This window comes from Myotis brandtii, unplaced genomic scaffold (assembly GCF_000412655.1).
Source record: "Myotis brandtii unplaced genomic scaffold, ASM41265v1 scaffold816, whole genome shotgun sequence".
Lineage (NCBI taxonomy): Eukaryota > Metazoa > Chordata > Mammalia > Chiroptera > Vespertilionidae > Myotis > Myotis brandtii.
The window spans coordinates 815,056-838,363 of NW_005371304.1; the positions used below are offsets into that span (position 1 = coordinate 815,056).

The 23,308-nt window shown below is 41.5% G+C and overlaps 1 protein-coding gene across 6 annotated transcripts in view; it reads right to left on the minus strand.

The window, feature by feature from the left end:
* The window catches only part of KCNT2 (potassium channel, sodium activated subfamily T, member 2), a 131,629-nt gene that overhangs the window by 85,645 nt on the left and 22,676 nt on the right, over positions 1 to 23,308 (minus strand). For 5 of the 6 annotated variants that reach the window (XM_014531615.1, XM_014531614.1, XM_005884094.2 and 2 more), the window contains exons 2-3: positions 3,121 to 3,200; positions 623 to 722 (exon numbers count right to left, since the gene is read on the minus strand). In XM_014531615.1, coding sequence (XP_014387101.1) covers positions 623 to 722; positions 3,121 to 3,200 — 180 coding nt within the window. Of the gene's footprint in view, positions 1 to 622; positions 723 to 3,120; positions 3,201 to 7,057; positions 7,103 to 23,308 lie in introns of those variants that run through there. The other variant, XM_014531613.1, reaches the window with a different exon arrangement.

Below are 23,308 nucleotides of genomic sequence, written 5' to 3' on the forward strand. Positions count from 1 at the left end.
GTACCACCCTTTTATATGATGTTTACTTTGAATTTATATTAGTTCACACAAACACTCCATCCATGCTTTTGTTCCGGTCCTCCGGTCCAGTTTAAGAACCCATTGTGGCCCTCGAGTCAAAAAGTTTGCCCACCCCTGGGCTAGATACTATATACTGCCAAAGCTGTGGTGAACAGCTCTGATGCTATTCTGTGTGAATTTTATTTTAAAAATATATATATTTTATTGAGTTCAGAGAGGGAGAGAGAGACAGAAATACCTACACAGCTGGTATACAGTAGAGTAATATATATAAAGAAAAAACAGAAAGGTGGTGAGTGTTTAAAGAGACAGACCCATATTAAACAATTACTTACAGTGCTTTGATTAGCAATAAAAACTTTATGGACAGTTGGCAGAAAGTTATTACATCCACAGTGTTATTAGCATTAGAGTAATAGATAAAGAATATAAGCAAAGATGTTTGAAAAGAACGTACAAAGGTGCTATTCATGTACTAAGACAGATCAATACCCAAAACATCCTTGGAAAACAATTAATTCTATGTAACATCCTTTAAAATTATAACACAATTCAAAGTAATCAAAAGACTATTGTCGAGGGTCAGACCGAAATACCTTACCATTCATTTCCTTGTGAGGGGCTTTCCAGCAGCACTCGGATGATATATAACAAGCAGCTTAATAATTTGAGAGAAAAATTGAACAGGCGTATTCTTAGACCTTCAAACAAACAACAGAAATTGGGTTTTCATTGGAACTTAGTCCAAAAAAGAGACTAAAAAGAATTATCAAAAACATCATTAAGTACAGCACTGAGATTGTATTTAGAAACTTCAGTGCCATCATCGTCTACACTCTCTGAAGTTCAAGGGAGCTGAATGTTAATTAGCTGAATATGGAAACCAAGATTGTGATTGACAGACGGCTTGAACAGCAAATGACAGCTAACACTATACGCAGAGAGTGGGTCTAGTTCTCACAGAAGCCACAAAAACCATGTCCCATACAGAGTGGTTCATGCCCTGACCGGTTTGGCTCAGTGGATGTAGCATCGGCCTGTGGACTCAAGGGTCCCAGGTTCGATTCCGGTCAAGGGCATGTACCTTGGTTGCGGGCACGTCCCCAGTAGGAGGTGTGCAGGAGGCAGCTGATCGATGTTTCTCTCTCATCGATGTTCCTAACTCTCTATCCCTCTCCCTTCCTCTCTGTAAAAAATCAATAAAATATATTTAAATTTAAAAAAAAAAGAGTGGTTCCGATATGCTTAGTGGTTTAAGCATTTCACACATCCATGAATTTGGGGGTAAATTTTAGCCGGCTAGGAAATCTAGCTGCTTGCACATTCACGGGATAAGTTATAAATCTTGTACCTTCAGAATACCTTGCAGATTTTAATTATAGGGAAATTATAATCACACCTATAATTACATATTATACTTTAGCTTAGTAATTAGGAAATTATAGAGAAAATCATTATAGAATATTCTGGAAAGTACACACACACACCATTTTTGAGTTTGACCAGTTGAAGCTTACTTTTCCCTTTAGGTTAAATATCAGTGACGTCTTAATATTTTGGAGGGAGAGGGGATTAAGATTGTCGTGTATATACCCTGCAAAACCATATAGATAATAGTTATGCAGCCTGTAATACTTCATGATGATGAAAAAGAGCAATTAAGATTAAGCAAAACATGCTTCAAGTCTGATTAATAGAAGCATTACCTTTCCTGCAATATTCAGGCAATATCTGATTCGTGCCTTATGAATAAAAGGGAGAGAAAGGCCTTCCTGTAATTACTAGTGAATACAATCTGGAAATGAAATGTCATTTTCTTACTCGGCTCTATGTGAGTGCTTTTGAGGTGACCTTCCTTTCTTTTTAAATTAAATTGATTGGGGTGACATTGGTCAACATAATCATATAGGTTGCAGGTGTAGGTTTCTATATTCCAGGACCTGTATATCGCATGGGGTGACGTTTCTTAACAGTAGCAGGTTAATGCTTATCAATTGGGCAGTTTTCCCAGGCTTTGCTATCACAATGCTCCATTCATTTCATGGCTTTAGCTTCTTTAGAAAGTCTTTTAAATTGTTCATGAAATCGCCCTGGTTCCATAGACCTGTCTCCCCAGATGACTGCTTAGTCAAAGCTGGCTGCCGGTGAAACAGTCACATTATGCATTTATCCTCTCTCGCCTGGAGAGAGGATCGTTAGTATCAAAACAGAGGAAACCTTTTATTCCAAAGGTGTGGCCTCCATGGAAATTGTCAACCAGCAGATGAGAGAGGCATTCGTTATCATTAGCCTTAACCCCAAAGCTAACCTACCATTGAATCTCTCACCAGCGCGTCTTAAACACTGAAATATCCCCTATCTTCAGCATTTGGACAATTGCTCACAACTCAGGATGCTCCCTTTGAACCCTACAGAGAAATGACTTAATGAAGACCACCCCAAGAGGATTCAGGGCTCCAGATTCAGAGAGGGCAAGGTCTACACCCATCTCATAGAGACCAAGCAACGATTGTGGGAAAACTGCATCTTGGCTCATTATATGTGGCTTCAAACAATACATGGTATGCCCGGCCAGTGTGGCTCAGTGGTTGAGCGTCGACCTCTGAACCAGGAGGTCACAGTTCGATTCCTGGCTGGGGCACATGCCCAGGTGGCAACCTGTCCAGTTCAGAGCCTGTTTCTTTCTTATCAGGCACGATTGGAAAGCGGTGAGCTCTTCCCCCGTGGAATCAGACAGCTATTCTCCCATTAGGATCAGTCAGAATCACAAGAGCCTTCTCATAATAAGCTGAGTCCCCTCACAGATAAGCCATGAGGCCCTCTCATCTCAATCCTTTTCCTCAACATTTCCACTGATCCCGATGGCTCACCTAGAATGCTACCTATGGATGTGGGATTTGGACAATGAAAGGTATGCAAGAAACCGTAACACCCACAGATGGGAAACTCTAGTTTTCTATCATTTAACTGCCTGGCAGACAAGATTCTCAATTGTTTGCCTCTGTTTAAATGATATTGTTCAGAAGGATGGCACTGGACCTATTGGAGGTAAATAGATGTACAAGCACATAGACAGAGGAAATAAAACAGAGGACTTACTTGATCGCTGATTTTTAATAAAAAATAACTTTAGTCTCTCTTTAAATGTGTTTTCATTCATATAGAATTCAACTTGGACCCTGCAAACAGAAAATAAAAACACAATTAACCTGAAGATGAATATATAAGGGGTAAAAACAGCATTTGCCGTACTTACATACTTTAAGTAAATCCCTAACACATGAGAGAAAGAAAGAGAGAGATAGAGATAGAGGGGGGGGGGGGGGGGGGGGGGAGAGGGAGGATTGGATAAAATACTGAATTTTTTGGAGAGAAGCAGTTACTTTTAAAGACATACTTCAGATGTCATTTGTAATTAAGTCGACTATTTTTATTAGTGGATGTAATGAGTGCTGTGGACAATTCCAAACAGCAGTAATGCAAAAAAAGTCTTTAATATGTGTCCATGGAATAATTTTGTGTCGGCGTTTTTCCAGTTTTTGTCCACATCCTAAGAATCAACCAAATGCCTGAAAATTCAGTTGCAGCAAAACCACACAGAGGGGCCGCATCAGAGTCTCAAGGGGCGGGGCCTGAAATGTACTTTCAACAAGTGGTTCTTTCACCTTGAAACCACACCACAGGACACCTTACCTTCTTACTGATGTAGCCCCGTTTTAAAATATACGCGGAGCAGGGAAGGAGTGGGATGCCAAATAGAATGTGAAAGTCAACACAGATAGAAACCAGACAAGTCAATGATGATACTGAAGCGTATATATTTAATCCTCTCGAAAATATCAGAAAAATAGCATTTAGGTAATGAATGCATTCACTGTCCCCTAAATTATTTCAATCTGCCTCGCGTGCCCTGGCATAATGAATATTTTCAAAATGTGGAGTGAAGAGAAAAAGGATGTTCCGTGCATGCTGACTTGTTAATAATTATCATTGGAAATTTTCTTCGTCTCAAACGCATGTATTATACATTAGGATTGCAAAGCCGGCTAAGAAAGCATTTGAATGTTTATACAAACACGAAGATTTCAGTTTTCCTAATATCAGAAAATTTTGATAATGCAACCCATATAAACTAGATAGTTTGATAGTTTGGGGGTTTGGGGCAGGAGCACCCCTGGGAGATAAAACTGGAGGGAAACTTAACCTATGAAGATGCTCATGTATTACAGAAGTACGTCACTACTATGTGCTTTATAGTCAAGAATATTGATGAATATTTTAACAACTATCCCCTATGCCCTAAAAATAAAAGGTTTTTTGTTATCTATTGTTATCTGCTATTCCTTCAAAAAACTGGAAAGCTCTCTAACTCTACCACTAGCCCTAAAAGAAGACATTTCCATGCATCAACAGATTTCCACCGTTTCTTAAAATTGATGTGCCTGCCACCTTTCCTCTTTCACTCACCTTATATGTTAAGTGAAAAAGGGTAGAAATCAAGACTCTACTGTTACTATCTCTAGAAAGAAACCCTGGAAATTGCAATACCTTCCAGCAGAACGCTATGTGCCCACACCCCCCCCCAACACATACACACACATACACAAAGCCACACACTCACAGGTGCTACACGTACACCCACACACGTACACAGTCCTCCCCCAGGCGCTTGGAAATCCTTCACTGGCTCTGCTTCCCTTGTTTATCAAATAAAAAGGCCGTTCGTTTTAAATACAGTGACTGTAATACAGACATCAAGCTAAATTAGTTCAAATCTGCTGTGGATACAAAAGCAAATTTGAGAGGACATGTGGCTATTACACCAGTCATTCAGCCAAGGGCATGTCAGTTTGCTTCCTTGAATTATCAAATTTATAAGAATCTGAGTCCATTCCTCACATACTAGCTGGCGTTCAGTGCTGGCTCTATACCAAGAGGTGCAGTTTTAAACTAAAGTTGGATTGTCTACAGCCTTGCTCAAAATAACGAGGAATCTGGAAGGCATCCCATCTGAGAAAAAGTTGAAGGAACTGGAAATGTGTAGTCTAAATAGGAAGAGATAGCAGGTGTCTTTAAATATTGAGGTGTCCGGCATTATTGAAACAAGATAACGCATAATGTGACCCTCTATTGTATAGCACAATCAGAGAGAAAGAGAATTTTGAATGAGATTGCCCAACTTAGAAAAGGCCACGACTGTGGAGTAGAGAGCTCTCCATACATATAAATGAGCAAAAGGCCAGATAACAGCTTGCAAGCAAATGCTCTGTTTCCTGGGGGTAGAGACAATTTTGCATGGTGTGAGGTCTCTCAATAAATGAATTCCAAATTCCCTTTTTTGTTATAATATTCTGGGAAGTAAGACAGTAAATCTAGTGATCTCCCTGAGTTTATCTTCTCTCTGAGGATCATGGATGACATTAAAGTATGGACCGATACAAATGTGTTTTAAAGTTAAAGCTACAAAAAATAAAATATGAAGCAGAACACTGTTAGACCCATGTCTTCTGTCGAGGGCAGAAAAATACCCTTTAGGTTTACGATTTATAATATAGAGTGGTGCTTTCTTTTATTTGATCTAATGACCGTTCTTACCAGAATCAAGGCCAGTTAGTGTTAGTGTAATCTTTTGGGACTTTCACCATCACCATACAGTTCTCTGGTACTCAGGACTTCAGTACAGAACTCAGTGTTTATTCTCAATTCTGTTCACGATTTTTATTGTTTTTAAATATCCTCTTAATATTCCCTTTCTGGGTATAAATGTGCTTGTCTTCCCTCCATCCTTCTTCCTTCTGACCTCCATATTCCCATATAACTTTATCTGAATTTTTTCATGCCTATTTCTTAGGTTTTTGGGGCAGACAGTCATGCCATCTGGAACTCTTCTCCAATATTTCTATTTACATTTTATTGTTCTTGTCTTATTACATTGACTAGCACTTTTAAAAGAGAAATATCAACTGTGGTGTTCATACTCATAGGAGAAGACCCCTGTGCCTTCGCATTGAAATTGTTGACCCTGGAATTGCAATAAATATTTATATTTTACTAAAAATCATGTTAGAAGTGAATGGATGTTCATTGTTGTCAAAAACCTCTCTTGACTCTGTCAAGTTGGTGGGCCTATTGTTGGAGGTGTTTTTCACAAATAATTTGGTGAATTGCTTTAATAGGTTTTCTATTATGCAATTATGTTTTTCAATTCTGGAATGAGTTGTTTTTGTGAATTAGTCAGGTAATGTACTGCTGGCTTCATTTCCTATATGTTAGGAGTTTTTCTTCTAGAGTCATAACTAAGATTGATCCAAGCTATCACCTTTAGATCATTCTAACATCTTCAAGTACGAACTGAAAAATTCTCCTGATATTTCTACGCTCTGGAACAATTTTGAATACTGTAGAGATTTTTTTTTTATTCACCATCATCAATTTGCCCTAACAGTATCAACTGCCTGAATATTAATTTGCTGTGTTTTTTTCCCATTTTCCTCTCATTCTCTTGCCCTGGTTACTTGAATTTAATGTAAAAATCATGCAGAGTCTTGTTAAAATGCAGTTTCCTTGCTTCAGCCTTAAAATTCTTGTGCCATCTCTTTAAAGTAGGCCTTACCATTTTAGCAACAAAGAACATTAATTCTGGCCCAGCTTGTCGATGCATTCTTCTTTTAGAAACACTATTTTGCCTTTTCAATTGCTAATGCCCTGGACACTGTTCAGGAAGCCAAACTTTTGCAGACATTCTTTTCTGGAACTCGTGGCAGATATAGATCCTTATCAAAGTATTTCTCTTCTGCGTCTAACAGGTTGCTAGTCCCTTCCTACTGCTTTCTGACTCTGCAGTATCAGTCCTTGCATGAATTTTGTGCACTCAGTCTCCCTGGCCTCACTCAGCAGGTCGGCTCAGTGGATGCACGTAATTCCTACTTTCTCACTATTTATTTGTGAGTGGTTCTCCCTTGGAAAAATCTACATGTGGGTGGCAAGCTCCCAGCCCCAGCTCCCAGTCCAATTCCCCTTCCTAAGCCCTTCTCACCTGGCGTCGTTTCTGTGTGTTTACATTGTGGCATCCTCCTGTGCTTGGTGCTCTGACCTCCATGGATAAGGAGAAAAGGCCGCGTCTCTCCACGTGCCATTGCCAAGTTCTCTCACTGTTCTCACCACCACGTTTTAGTTTAGGAGTACAACTTATGTGAATTACACCTTCCCTCCCCTTCCTATGAGTGTACCCCTGTTTTCTTTAAGGTCGTTGTGATGTGTCCAACTATCCCCCCCAAGAGATAGTTTGAAGTCCGTAACCCCTGGGACCTTAGTATGTGAGCTTATTTGGGAATAAGGCCATTACAGACATAATTAGTTAAATTCAGATGAGGTCATATTGGAGTAGGTTGGGTCCCTAATCCAATAAGAACAGTATCTTTATAAGAAGGACAATTTTTTTTAAATATCTATTTTTTTTACTGATTTCAGAGAAGGAGGGGAGGGAGAGAGAGAAACATCAATGATGAGAGAGAGACAAATTTTTTTATAAATATCTATTTTTTTATTGATTTTGGAGAAGAAGGGAGAGGGAGAGAGAGAAACATCAATGATGAGAGAGAATCATGGATCGGCTGCCTCCTGCATGCACCCCACTGGGGATCAAGCAAGAAGAAGGAAATTGGGGCACAGATGCAGACACTGAGGGAAGGTGGTCATGTAAAGACAGAGGGGGAGATTAGACCTACCCAGCCACAACCTAAGGAATTCCTGGGGCTCCCCAGGGTTTAGCAAATATTTAGGGAAACATTTACTCTACTGTTAATTCACTTTTATAGTGTTGCTATGACTTGGGTAAGGCAGCCCTCAACTTCCTTTTATAGAGAAAAAATGTAATTCAAATGATTTTAGCAACTTGCCCAAATTCGTAGCGCTGGTCTTGGGATAAAACTGGGTCATATGTCTTTCCATTGCTTCCTGCCTCTTACCTCCTCATCTGGCGGCTCCCTCCTCATTCGGAGAGTTCTAGGTCGTTTGTAACGTATTACAACAGAGCAGCACAAACACCAGACGCGCCCAGGGCTGCTGAGCAGTGTTTGTTTAGTCCTGCCCTTTGGTTATTGACTCCAAACCAGGCTCCTGTCCACCGCCAAACACCCACTGCCAACCTCCAGTAACTAAATTATTTCACAGGGCAGCCATTTGAGTGAGGCCTGAGAGAAAGTAAATTCATGCGTAAGCTACCAGCGATTTTTCATCTCCCAAAAATGAGCTTCCCCGGTTCATGCTCAAGTGCTCCCAGGGGTTGGCAGCCTTCACTACACACACGGAAAAAACCCCACTGTCAGGACTTGGCATTTCCCAGCTCCCATTTGCCCATCCAGTTCCCTTCACTATTATTCAAGCCTCACTTGCTCAGGTCCCGAGTCGGCAACCTCTCATAAGGAGGCAGAGATGAATTCTTGACGACCTTCGAGAACCTTCTCTGCATTTTAAATACACAGTCTACAATGATGTCATTTTGGGGAAAGGGAACCTAGCTTTATGCACACACTCACACACATACACACACATCCTCATAAGACATCTGCAAATAGACGTGTGTGTGTGTGTGTGTGTGTGTGTATAAAACGATGCAATGGCAATGAGGGAAGGATCTGGGTGCTAACCACCCATCCATTTCCTGTCATTGTGGGTAATGTGGACAGTCCCCCAGTAATTGCATTTGTGTTCCTGTCACTCTCTGGTAATCAGGGCTTGCAGGTAGCTGGAAATAAGCATCTCGCCGTTTCCATGGTAAAGCACATTACAAGTCCACCCAGGAGTACGCTTGTGTTCAAGTCGCTCATCAGTCAGAAAGCTCGCACCTCACGTGCCATGTTCATTTGCAAAGCCCATGCTCTCTATATACTTCCTCCTTTCGTTTAAAGTGATGCGCTCTCAGCAATCCCAGTTTAACTCAACCCTATGCAGGGGAGGTAAAGGTAAAGGAAGCTAGAAGAAGGAGAGAGGTGCATTTTTCCATCCTTAAATTGCAAAGAGTTTCTGCCTCTTTATACCTCTGTCCAGATGCATGCATAGGGAGCAGGTCTGGGTCGAGCCATTAAACAAAGGAAGAGAAATGCAAATAAGAGAACATGAACTCATTTTTATCCTGTTAAGTATATCATAAAGAGGAACAAAAACACGCAGCATTTCGGCTTCTAATAAATGATGTGTGTTTACAGCTAGCACCTCAGAAAAAAAGAAATAACCTAGCGCTTTAAGATAATTTCCATTTTTTTCTCTTACCTCAGCTCTACTCTCATGTCACACACACACCATAGGAGCCCCAGACACCAAGTGTCATGTGAGTGACGTGTAGTGACACAGGGGAGTGTTGGAAACGAAGTGACCCCCACTTTCTTCTTCCCATCGCCTGTTGTATCAGAGAAAGGAGGTGTACCTGCTCATGTCCCCCAGGCCTAGCCTCTCGCTCCCCACAATTAATTCCAACGATGGCGTCCAGAGCGCCATCAAAATGCAGATTTGCTTCAAGGGAGGATGAAGTTTGTCATTGCACAGTTTCTCAAAGGCCCATTACACTTGAAGCTCCACTAAGAGATATCAGCCCATTTCTGCCTGTCATGGCTCACCCAGCACCTAGAGTGTAGCAGAGGTTCGCTAATGTCTCTAGGATTCAAAATTGCTCGGCAGTGGTTGCTCCTCACGCCCCATCAGCATCTGAGGCCGACGAGCAGCCGTGTGCAGAGGCGAGCAATCCGTGGCCTCTGCCATCTGGCACCTGCGCTGGGAAACAGAAACTCCCAGATCACCTTGCTCCCCAGGGAAGAGCGCACTGACTTTGAGAATGAAGGCGATTGGCTACGGATGATGGGCATGCTCTGGCCTCCCAGGATTCCTTGTTCTTTCCTCAACCAGCCTTCACTAGCGGAGCAGTGAGGGAGCTTTGAAACCCGTGGGTTGCTACTTTTCAACCAAAAACAGCCAGCTGGTCCTTAAGGAAGATGAGCAACTCAGATTCACTAATTTGCATCTTCCTTCTGGGCCCACGCCCTGCTTCCTTCAGGTCTTGTTTTATTTATTTTTATTTTTTTAAAAAAGTATATATATATATATATATTATTTCAGAGAGGAGGAGAGAGATAGAAACATCAATGATGAGAGAGAATCATGGGTCGGCTGCCTCCTGCCCGCCCCACACTGGGGATCGAGCCCACAACCCAGGCCTGTGCCCTGACCGGGAATCGAACCGTGACCTCCTGGTTCATAGGTGGACGCTCAACCACAGCCACGCCGCCCAGGCCAGGTCTCATTTTAGACGCCACCTGAACCTTCTCCCCTTGTTAAGTGACATATAATTTTGCCTCGTGTCCTCTCTGCCCATTACCATGGTACTGATTGCAATGTGTTGAATCACCTTTTCAAGGGGGTTCGTATCCTTCAAAAGGACCCGAGAGCTCAAGTACCTGGCTCCATGCTATCAGTAGGATGCAGAGCACAGACATGTAAAAAAAAAAAGGAAAAAGACAGCCTTCGGGACTTGGGGTGGAGAGCATACAATGCAGTATACAAATGACGTGTTATACAATTGTACGCCTGAAACCCATATATTAGTACTAACCAATGGCACCCCAATAAATTCAATTAAAATGTTTAGAAAAAAAACTTCAAGAATTTCAAAACTGTAGACCCTCCTTGAGCAAGAAAAAAACCTTAGCTGTGCTTTGCAGACATAATGAGCAGAAGTAAACTCAAATAGACAGGAAGCTACCAAGGACCAGATGGGAAGTGTCATTAATAGCATAGAGCTCCCAGCCTCATCGAGAGTTTATTTGAGGGCATGTTTCTTGCTGTGGTCCCTCCGAAGCTGCCAGCTCTGCTCGGCTTGGCTCTAGCATTGTGAAGGCAGGAAGTGTGTCTGCTTTGTTCATTTTGATTGTGTTTTCAGACCCTAGCACAGTGCCAGGCACACACGCTGGGCACTCACGGTGTTTGCTGAGTGTTGAGTGACTTTGCTGTGTAGGAGTTAGCTTTTTGCTCTTCCTCTTGTTTACGTTCTTACCTGTCAAAACCATATGGTCAGTTTCAAATCTCTTCTGAGGGGCACCTTAGCATCATGCATGTTTTTTAATATATTTTTTTATTGATTTCAGAGAGGAAGGGAGAGGGAGAGCAAGAGCGAGGTAGAAACATCAATGGTGAGAGAGAATCATGGATCAGCTGCCTCCTGCATGCCCCCTACTGGGGATCGAGGGCACAACCGGGGCACGTGCCCTGACCAGGAATCAAACCGTGACCTCCCTCGTTCATAGGTCTTCACTCAACTGAGCCACGCTGGCCAGGCAGTGCCATACATGTTTTGTGCACTTTGTTGGTGGTTTTTCTGTTTAAAATAACCCTCATGCTGTGATGCTGAGGTGTGGTCTAGTGTCCTAAATGCAGGGAAGTTATGATGTGCCTTGTGGAGAAAATACATTTGCCTTTTCAATAAGCTTTGCTCAGGAACGAGTTATGGTGTCATTGGCTCCGAGTTGGATTGTCATCTGTTCATAGAAAGAGGACTTTCGCCCACCTGTCTGTGAGCTGCTCTGGAAAATGTTAAATTAGCAGCAGTGCATGATGGAGCTATGGAAAAGGTGGAAAACCAGCTAAATTGGTGGGTTCATGAGAGGATGAGCAAACCAACAAAAAAAGTATAGTGAACAACATTGCCCTAAGGCTGAAAGTCAAAGCAATGTGTGGTCCTATTATCCAGGGTTAAGAAAACAGTAAACCTGTCTTAGTTAGGGTTTTATTATAAAGATATACCGCATGTATTTAATTATTTGGAAGTCATATATATTAAAGAGTGTTTCTCATAAACACATAAAACAAGGTTATGTGTCGATCAGTTGATGAACATGTGACCAGAGGCTCACAGGAACCTGGTCCTGTATTTCCCCTGGAGCAAGAGTCCCGTGTGTGTGTGTGCAAATTATAATGGCGAACAGTTCAAATGTTCACACACGTATGTATAGAAATTACACGTACATATATCATATAAACATATACTTTATATCAACATAAATTTCTCTGATGCATTATATGTACATAAGTTGTATACATTATATGCAAAAATTCTATAATTTTTTAGAAATTATATGTACATGTATATAAGTATATAGTATATAGCATAGAAATATATATGTAGATAGTCAAAACAAGTATGTTCTGCGCCTAGGCCAGGACCTACCTTGCAGTGTACTTGGGTGACCTAATCTCTTCCTGTCTGGGGTTCAGATGGTCCCCACAAAAGCACTGCCTGGGACTTGGCTGCATCCCCCCAGGGTGATGATTTCCTAGAACATCCCTCAGTAGCTCTTGTTGAAGAAACAGGCCTTTGCAAGGGCAGATCGTGGCATATTCATTTTAATGGAAAAGGTGGACCTTTTATGTCAGCTGCTCACTAGCTCCAGGAGCCCGCCTTTGCCACTGAAGCACCGGGTGCACCCACATCAGGGGCTGGCGTGGCACGTGGCGACACGCATCGCACCCCCATAAAGACGGGCAGAGCAACCCGAAATGTCTTGGAAATTATTCACGTGTAAATAGTGACACTTTCCTGGCAAAAAAATAAACAGGGGACTGTAGAATCAATGATATTATCACCTGACAAGTTTCTTGAAAATGAGGCCATTGTCTTTAAGCTGCTTGAGTTTCTTTCATGGGAAAGAATATGCATAGGGAGCCATGATGTCGTTGGGGAATGGCCATGTGCTCTCTGGAAGCAGCGAGTATTTCTATCAGAGGAGACACTGCTCCATCACTCAGAAGCCTTCACTTAAATACAAAATGCACAGCTACGCTTTGCAAAGTTCCGATTAGTTAAATAATGTAATGGCAAGCCAAGCTGCTGGTGTGCAGGGAAGGACATAATTCACATGACAAAATACATTCTACAAATCAGAGAGTGGAATTCACTTCTCACTGTCACGCGCAGATGTTAAATTGCTTTCCAATTTGTTCACTTTAATAGTTTCTGCGAAAAGGTCCTATTTGGTGGTCAAGAAACTATTTGAAAAACCAGTTTTTTAACTTGAGCATCTTCCACAGTTACTTCGCCCAATCACTTTATCCTAATTATGTGCCAGGCATTTAGTAGGAAATGGACAATTACGGGTAAAAATGAAACAAAAGGGGAAAAATGGTCTCCGATGACTAATATGAACAACACAAAAAATATTTTCATCACCCATGAAAACGTCCCTCTCCAAAATGTACCTGTATTCAATCCTGCCATTTTAATATATGCCTTCTATGGGTGAGGCAAGTATTTTTTTAAAATTTAACATTACAAATATCCTTCGAGCTAAGAGTGATTACCCTCAAATCACAAATGAGATGCACAAATGAGAGTGAGGAGGCTCAGAAATTTCCTCACGTTGCCCAGGATCATGCCACTAGGAAGTGAAGAAGCTGGGATCTTAAAAAATGCAATTGTACAACGAAAATAAAACACATTTTGAAGAGTTCCTCCCCCATTCCTTATCATTTATCTTGTACAGATACTAGGAGTAAAAGGTCATATCTTCATCTACACAGGAAATTCTTTAAAGCTAAGTTTCATTCATAATAAAAAACTGAAACCAAGAGTAGATACATTATTTGAACCGGGGTGCCCCCCATTGCCACATGGGACAGAGCAAGACGTGAACATAAGTCCGGTTTTCAGATCATGTTTCTTGCCGATGTACCAAATCTCTCCAGCCATCTCTTTCTCCCTGACTTTTAACTTACCAACTTCTTTAGCCTCAAATGAATTTTTATTAACTACCTCTAATAAGCATTTTGGGGGAGAAATAAAAGATAATGATCCTAATGGAAGGACAGCCATCATGTCATTAGTCTAACAATCTCCATAGTCAGTTCTAGGAAAGAGAAAAGATTAAAAGCTTCTGCTCCTTTTTATGCCAAATATTTTGTCTCCTTTTCAAACCACTTTTCCATTTGTTTCGGACAGCAGTGCTGTGAGCGTTATAAATCCTTAAGAGGCAAGTCCCTTCGAATTTGATGATAGTCTCTGCCAAGTTAGAATGAGCCCAAGGATTCCTCTGAACAAACATTACAATCCTGGGTAGTCCCGCATGTTTTCGAAGGCCAAGAAATGGACTTTGGGTACCACCGGATTTGTTACTCTCTCTTTTCCTCTGAGCACAAGAGAAAAGTCGTAGCTGCCATTTCAATGGCAAATGCAAACAATGCGTGATCCTTTCCTCACTTCTCTCAAGGAACCATCTTTGCAGTCCAGCAAGGATCAGATAGAAATGGCCAGTCCATTGACTTCCAATCTTCCAATGATACCCAAGCCAGAAAAGGTGTCACTGACTAAAAAGCCCCTAAGAAATGCAGTACATCTTGACTCACTATGGGTTAGGAGCCAAACACTTTATTCGGCCCTAGTCTATTTCAGGAAGAAGCATTTTACTTTTAAGGGTGGATCATAAAAATAGGATCGTTACTGGAGCCTGGATTTATGTTTTATGGGAGTTTCCCTCTTTCTGGCTCATGACTGCTTGTCAGGATGAAAGATGGGTCCGCACTTTCCTTGCTCATTAGGTGGAAGTGGCCCCTCGACTGCTGACATCAATGCATCTGGAACAACCCCATGTGCGACCCTGGCAGCCCGGCCTAAAACATAGGAATAAAAGGAGCAGGACCAGGAATGGGCGATTTGAGAGAAGTCTATTGTAGTCAGTCAAAACCAGGACAAGTCCGGCATCAGAGCCCCACAACTTTCATGCTTACAATTGTGCTACACATCAGTATGTCAGTCTTCAGTGCGTGTCCTAAAATAAATAATATGATCAGATGACTTTTTTAGAGCAAATGTTGAACATAACATGTTCAAAATAATTTCCATTGAAATAATCATTTCAGAGGAAGAACCTTATGTTGAATTAGAGCAATTCGATCGTGATTAAAAGTGGAAGTTGACTTTACATACTCAATTATTCCAAGGCTGAATTGAGTATTACCGGTGCTGAAGAGAATTTTCTGACATGCGTATCTCTTGTTGATCATTAAAATCATTACCTTTAAAACAAGCAGTACCAGCTTGTTGAAACGACGGGTCAGTGAAGACACTCTGTTATGGACGAATAAATAAGCAAAGAACAAACAATGGCAACCTCACCCCCCTCCACAAAAGCATCCGAACATCGTTTTCGTCATCCCCGCCCCTGGAGGCCATAGCTTAGCCTACGGTACCTTGTTCCTGAGTCAGTCACTGGTGGCGACAGTGGGAAAGGCGTGAACGAGGGTCCGCACGGAACTAGCCTTGGAGACATGAGAGTCTTCTGCCCGGGTTTGTGCTCAAGAGCAGGAAACGTGTTTACCGCCACCGACTCCTTTCATCCCCTCGCGAGATGATCAAAGGATTGGCGTCTTGGGCTTTTACCTTGACTTTGGGGAGGGTTGCGAGGATGTAAACATTTCGGCTCCGGCAGCCGATTCTAGTTTCTTTAATGCTCTCTTTGATCCAGCTTTGCTGGACAGACTATTAAGGAAATGTGGATGAGGCAGGAAGACCAGTGCACTGGTTAACATGATTATTGTACAGAGCACTATGCATTCATTAATAGCAAATAAGTTGTCAGAATATCGCTCCCCATTTCTCTCCAAGAAATCTTGGATTCCTATTTGTTTAGCCTTGGGATGTTTGGTGTTCAAACTACAGAACACAGCACTTGTTTCAGGAAATGTAATGTATAACCTTTTCCCTGGTAAACCAAATCGGATGTTAATTTTAAGCAAAATCCATGATGTTAGGACTGGTGTTTGCCAAACACACGTGTCTTACAACTCAGAAAAATATCAGTGATTGTGTCTCAAACAGCAATGGTTTACTTCACTAAAATATGTATACATACTCGATGTTAAATTCCAAGGGGCACCATTGTTTAACCTGTGCCCCAGGAAATGGCTGACATCCAGAGAAACACAATAAATGTGAAGTTTCTTATAAGCACACCAGGAATGAGGGTATACAAAAGAAAATATACACATGCATTAATTCATAAAAATGCAGGTACCAGTCTCATTAAAAGGCAAAAATATGTCAGGAAGATATGAGCAACTGATATAACAGTGGCACACAGTAATGTATGTACATTTTTATAGCCTTACAGTAATCTTGTTTTGATTGTGAAAAAAGCAAAGCAATGTAATTGCCCAATAATAGAAAATCAGATAAACAGTGTGGTGATTGCAGGGGTGGAGAGGGGGGGGAGTGGAGGTTGAAGAGGGCATATAGGAGCTAAAAAGGTGATGGGGAAAATAAAATTGAAAAAATAATTAAAAACAAAAAAGAAAATCAGATAAATATTTTTTGCTACGTCAAAAATGTGCAATCACAAATAATGCTAGAGAGCTATTCATGATACACTATTGAGTGGAAACCCAATAAATAAACAAACAAACAAAAAATAGGTTGCCAAGGACTATTGTGGTTTGATCCAGTTTGGGCAAAGCTCAGACATTTAAAAATAGGGGGAGGGGAAATCCAAAATATTATACATCAAACTATCAGCAATGCTGGAATAATGTTGCTGCTTCCCATGGTGACCACGTGGTACTTCTGAAATAAAAATAAAACCCTAACAAAATAAGGCACCCCCTTTCACCAAGCCGCATCGCTCTCCTGAGGGTTAGCCAGGACTTCCCCTCCTGAAATGCTGACCCATTCAAATCCCTTTCTGGATGTCACTTACTAAGATCCACATGGCTGCTCTGTCAGTGGTCGGCAAACTGCAGCTTGTGAGCCACATGAGGCTCTTTGGCCCCTTGAGTGTGGCTCTTCCACAAAATACCACGTGCGGGCGCGCACGTACAGTGCGATTGACACTTAGTGGCCCATGGGCAGAAGTCGGTTTTCGTCCTGGGCGAGTCTATTTTGAAGAAGTACTGTTGATATTTGGCTCTGTTGACTAATGAGTTTGCCGACCACTGGCTTAGGCCATTGTAAAGCATGTGGTGCGGGGAGAAATCCTGTCATTCTCAGAGTCAGAAGGAAGGCATCCTTGTCCCACATCTACTTGTGGTTAGTTCAGACCCGGCCACCTTCCCAGGGTGATTGGTTAGGTTCTGACAAGAACTTGAGAGAACAAATCAAAGGCCAAATAGTTACTGTAAATAGAACCTAAGTTCCCGACCTTCATCACTACGCAGGGATCCAGAACCATAGTATCTAACATCCTCATGAGTTTCATTCTTCTGAGTAGTCTCTGGAGGTTGTTCATTGCATTCCTTTAGGGCAGTGGTTGGCAAACTCATTAGTCAACAGAGCCAAATATCAACAGTACAGCGATTGAAATTTCTTTTGAGAGCCAAATTTTTTAAACTTAAACTATATAGGTAGGTACATTGTTATTAACTTAATTAGGGTACTCCTAAGGCTTAAGAAGAGCCACACTCAAAGGGCCAAAGAGCCGCATGTGGCTCGCGAGCCGCAGTTTGCCGACCACTGCTTTAGGGGAAAAGTACGGGCTTTGCTGTGGAGGGTTTAGGAGGCATTTCCTTGAACTCAGTTGTGCCGGACTGGACCCCTCCTGTCTACCTGCCCCATCAAAGCAAAGATCCTCAGTCCTCAGAGCAGAATCCCCAGGCAACTCCCGAAAGGACAGGTAGGCATCTGAGGACCATAACGCTGAGAAAGTGGGCCAGATTCCAAGCCACGTGACTTGCATTTAAATCCAAGTATCAAACTGGCTTACTAGCTATGGGACTCTGAACGCACCAAGGATCTTTAACGGTCCTGAGACTCCGTTTCCTCTGGGGCTAGAATGTGGGGTAGTAATTCCAAGCTCCGAATATGAATGAGGATACAATGAGAAGGCATGTAAAACACGCAATAGAGAAACTGACATGCAATGTGTTCTTCCCCCTACACGCCTTGACCTGGTCTTCTCATGGGGGCCATCGTGATCACACAAGTTTCATAGAATTTCCTCCCCCACAAGAGTATGCACATGGGAGTGAGGCTTTACACGGTCATCGCTGAGAAATGTGAATTTGTGCAAAGTTTATTGAAGTCACGAAAATAACTCAAGAGCCCGGTGATTATCTCAGCCGGACCTCCAGTCCCTCAGCAGAGTCTCTCCCCAGGAAAGAGAGAGAGAGGCCTTTATCTCCGCAATTTAAGGTAATTAGAAGGAACGGCTGCTGGTGGAGGTGAAGGAACTGCAGGAGCAAGTTCCCCAGTTTTTAGAAGCTACAGAAAGGGGTGGCCGGGAGGGAGCCCCTAGGTAGGCCCTTTGAGTTCCCTTTCTTGCTCCAATAATACTGACCATCAGGATATTCAAATTAGTCATTAGCTGCTTGTGCTCAACACTACAGTAAACAAAGTCTCCATCAGTCTTTTTTTAAAACCAATTATTTTTTTTTATTTCAGAGAGGAAGGGAGAGGGAGAGAGAGAGAGAGAGAGAAACATCAATGATGAGAGAGAATCACGGATCGGCTGCCTCCTGCACACCCCACACTGGGGATCCAGCCAGAAACCCGGGCATGTGCCCCGACTGGGATCGAACCATGACCTCCTGGTTCTTAGGTGGATGCTCAACCACTGAGCCACACCAGTCGGGCTTCGTTAGGCCTTTTTCCCCTCTTAGGAAAGGGTTGTTGTATCACATGTTCCAATTTATTGATTTCCCAGTGATTGTAAATGAGGATCAGTAGGAATAATATTCTGACTTAAAACTTTAATCCATAAAACATCTTTTCAAAACATCAGAGTTTGGACGAACAGGACACGCTGCCAAGAACAACTCATTCCGACTCTGAATAGCACCGTAAATACAGAGGTAGCCAAGCAAGGAGGAGAGAAAAGTAAGTGATTGGTACAATTTCCCTGTAATGTGTTTGGACATCATTTGAGTTTCCAGAACCAACATCAACAGAACCTTTCAACAGCTGAGTTCATTTATAAAGTTAACGTCCGGGAACCACCCACCATTTCCAACCCAACCTCAGATCAATCCCATTAACCACGAAAGAGGGACATGTTGAGATAAGAAAGCAGATACAGCTAATCCTGAGACTCCGTGTCTCTGATTTCGTACATGAATCTTCACCATACCCAGCAGAATTCTATGTACCTAATGTTTTTTCAAGAAATTGAAAAGGAAATATTTAGAAAAATAGTGAACATAGTGCAATCTCCAATTATCAGTAGCCATACTTTTTTGAACATAGTTAGCAAGTCTTTGTGACTGAGTCCAAATCACTTACTTGCTCTCTCTTATTTGAACTTTTTGCACATGTAAAGAGATGTTTATAGGATAATATTCTGCTCTATTAATAGGTTTTAATGAATAATCAGGTTTTTAGCACTTTTTTCCTTTATATAAACCAAGGCTTAAAACCATACGACTTAGCAAGCACCGCAATGAAATAGAGGGCTACATATAATCCTAGAAACTTTAATTGAAAGTTCGCTCTCATTCACAATTTGGAGACGATGCATGATAGCATGATACCTGTCATTAAGGCCCAGTATCCCTGCCCTCAGTGGACAAAGCTTGGAAGGTGATGGGGGTAGGAGGAGGGGGAATTTTTTTTACTTAAGACTGTCTCAGAAAACCACAATTTGCAAAGACTGCTTCGAAAATCTTATGATTGTCCCTATTTCAATGTTGAATGCTTTTGATAGAGAGCGTTTTCAGTGCATTTATACTTTGAGAGAAAATCATAAATGGAGGTACTGTTCCATGGAGTAAACTGATTTCCTACCAGACTAGGAGGGAAATGATGTCTGAATTCAGAGTGCACGACTGGCTTGGTCCATCACTTTCACATTTCTCATTTGGAAATCCTATTCCAGGCAATATATTGTGCAAGCCACGGAATTATTATTAACGTGGCATTTGCTACACTTTGGAGACGAATTATTGGAGTTGATGTAGCAAATCCCATGTTCTGAGATTATCCTCAGATGAAGAATAAGAAGGAAATGGGGAATCTAAGAAATTGTGGAAACTAAATTAGCATTAAATAGGGGAAAAAGAACATTTCCCCCAAAAATTCCATCTCAGCCCTAAAAGTTTTAAAGGACCATTTTTTTTTAAATGGGAGTCTTTTTCTTAGACATTTGATTAAAAGATAAATCCTGGAGATAAAAGAAAGAAAATTCAAAATCTACAACAGTAAGGTTCTATATTTTATTTTTAAATCTCTTTTATAATATTTTTTTATTGATTTCAGAGAGTAAGGTAGAGGAAGAGAGAGAGAGAAACATCAATGATGAGAGAGAATCATTGATCGGCTGCCTTGAGCATATGCCCTGACCGGTTATCGAACCATGATCTATTGCAGTGATGGCAAACCTATGACACGCGTGTCAGAGGTGACAAGCGAACTCATTTTTTTGGTTGATTATTCTTTGTTAAATGGCATTTAAATATATAAAATAAATATCAAAAATATAAGTCTTTGTTTTACTATGGTTGCAAATATCAAAAAAATTCTATATGTGACACGGCACCAGAGTTAAGTTAGGGTTTTTCAAAATGCTGACACGCCGAGCTCAAAAAGTTCGCCATCACTGATCTATTGGTTCATAAGTCAGTGCTCAACCACGGAGCTGAGCCAGCCGGGCGGGTCCTATATTTTTATCAGTGTATAGTAAATAAACCTTCAAGTCCACTGCAAGAGAAAAGAGACCACCTCACAGAACTGCCCTTAGCTCTCAGCTGAATCACCTCAATGAGGGGAATACAAGAAGAGATGAATTACCAACCTTCCCAACACTGGAGGGCAGTCCTTGTCATTCACCTGGTGGAGACCACTACAACCGGGGCTACACACTGTAGACCAGCGGTTCTCAACCTGTGGGTCGTGACCCCTCTGGCGGTCGAACGACCCTTTCACAGGGGTTGCCTAAGACCATCCTGCATATCAGATATTTACATGACGATTCATAACAGTAGCAATATTACAGTTATGAAGTAGCAACGAAAATAATTTTATGGTTGGGTCACAACATAAGGAACTGTATTTAAAGGGCCAGAAGGTTGAGAACCACTGCTGTAGACCATTCAGAATCGCCTGCCTCCCTTTCCTCTGTTTCTCTGATTCTTGTTACCAAAGTAGAATTCCGATCATAATTTCCCTTCCCATGCATGTGACTTCACCAGAACCAAGCCACTACCCAGCATCATGGTTTGCACTCAGCCCTGCTTTGGTTTGCTGAGCATGGACCCGTTGGTTTCAAATTGCAGGACTCTGGGGACCCCCCCAGAATGAGATGCCCCACGTTCTAAATGGATCTGAGACCCCGCCCCATGGGCCCCCCAGCCAGGTACGGCCACTCACCAAATGACCAACCACCACCTCACTTTTTCTGTGATCTGGCTTTTTCTTTACAATCATAAAGGAGACGATTCCAATTTTTTCAGTTGTTACCTATTTATAAAGGTGTTTGTCCTATTAATAGTCATTTAAAGGTATTTACCCATAAGCAACTGGACAGCCACAGAGCCAGGCTCAGTTCATGATAATTCCCGTTAAAAACAACACTTGCACGCCACTCTAACAAGGGTTTGAGAAATGTAGTCAAAGTTATCCCAATGTGGGCTTCTTTAAAAAGCCCCCGATTTTTTAAATTATGCCTGTTTTTGTTATACATGTTTATACCCTTGGATTTGCTGCATCAGGACCTTACAGGAAAAGGGTGTTATATACAATAAAATTTATAGGTAATGCTGATCATAGGAAACTCTGAAATGAAGTATCTATGACTATATATAATGTCAAGCGTTATTAAAATTAGGTGTTACTAAATCATAAGACCATTTTCAATGGACCACTTGTCATACACGGATGATCCTTAAAACTCCCTAACTTCCGCTTATTATCCTAGCACCACCCAGGTGAAAAATTAACTTACAAATGTATTAAAGGATTAGAGCTCTCAGAAATGTGGATGGACTTTCATGAAACGTATCTAGTTGAATGAAAAAATAAATAAATGGCTTTAGAAAAATATGGACTTCAACATATTTTGTAATCCTCACATAAAAAAAACCTTCATTTTTCCTCTAACCACTGTGAAAAACAATCTCCTGATATTGGTGTGTCATCAAATGTTCTGAACATCTGAGGATTCAAGAGGAAATGGACTGGAATTGCAAAATTAAAAATTAAATTAGAGATATAACTGCAAGTTGGGGACATATTTGAAAAGATGCATTACCCAAGTTAGTCAGAGAAAGACAAATATCATGTGATTTCACTTCTAGGTGGAATCTAAAGAACAAAATTAATGAACAAACAAGACAGAAACAGACTCAAAGATACAGAGAACAAACTGGTGGGCACCAGTTTGTGACCAGTTTGTGACAAATGGATAGTCACAAAGTAGTCGGAGGACATAAAGTACAGCATCGGGAATAACAATATTGCAATAACTAAGTACAGTGCCAGGTGGGGACTGGAAATATCAGGGGGAACACTCAGTAAAGTACCCGATGATCTAACCACTAAGCTGCACACCTGAAACCCATACAAAATAATAGTGACTGTAAATGGTAATTAAAAAATAAAACTAAAGAAAGAAAATGAGCATCACCCTTTCTTAGACATTGCCCCAAATGACATCAAGTCATCTGCAGACAAGAAAACGGAGCAACCTGACAGCATTTGATTTATGGATATAAAAATTATGAGAACATTGATCTGAAGTAAAAACACTGAGACGTTTTTATAGAACTCTGATTTCCCCAAAGAGAGAATCCTGGATAAAAGAAATAGAGCTGTAAGTGTAGGATATCTGGAAGTGGTTGAATGAAGCTAAATCCTGGACAACTTCCTACAGTATCCCTTCTCCCACATAATCTACCCCATGAGTTCATCAACCCGCTCAGCCTCAAAAAAGCAGGAGTTCGGAACAAATAACTTACAGGAGAAAGAATATGAACATGCCCATGGAACATAAAAGCAGGGAGACACTTTTAAGTCCGTCATTTCATTCCCTCCATCATTCAGCAAAAAGACGTAGATGTATTGAGTGCCTAGGATGGGTGAGGTGCCCGCCCTGACACAGGAGAAACAGGGATGAGCAAGAGACACGTGTCCTCCTGAAGACAGTAAACAAGAGGTTCTGCCGGAGAAGGACAGAGGCGAAGGAACTGCTGGTGTGAGTCTTATGATATTCAAGTTCAGGAAACACATCTGAGAAGGAATCAACTGGTGCAGAGTTCAGCAATGCTCACTTCCGCTGCACATCTACTAAAGCTGCACCGATAGGGTACGGAGAGAGCACCACCTCGCCCA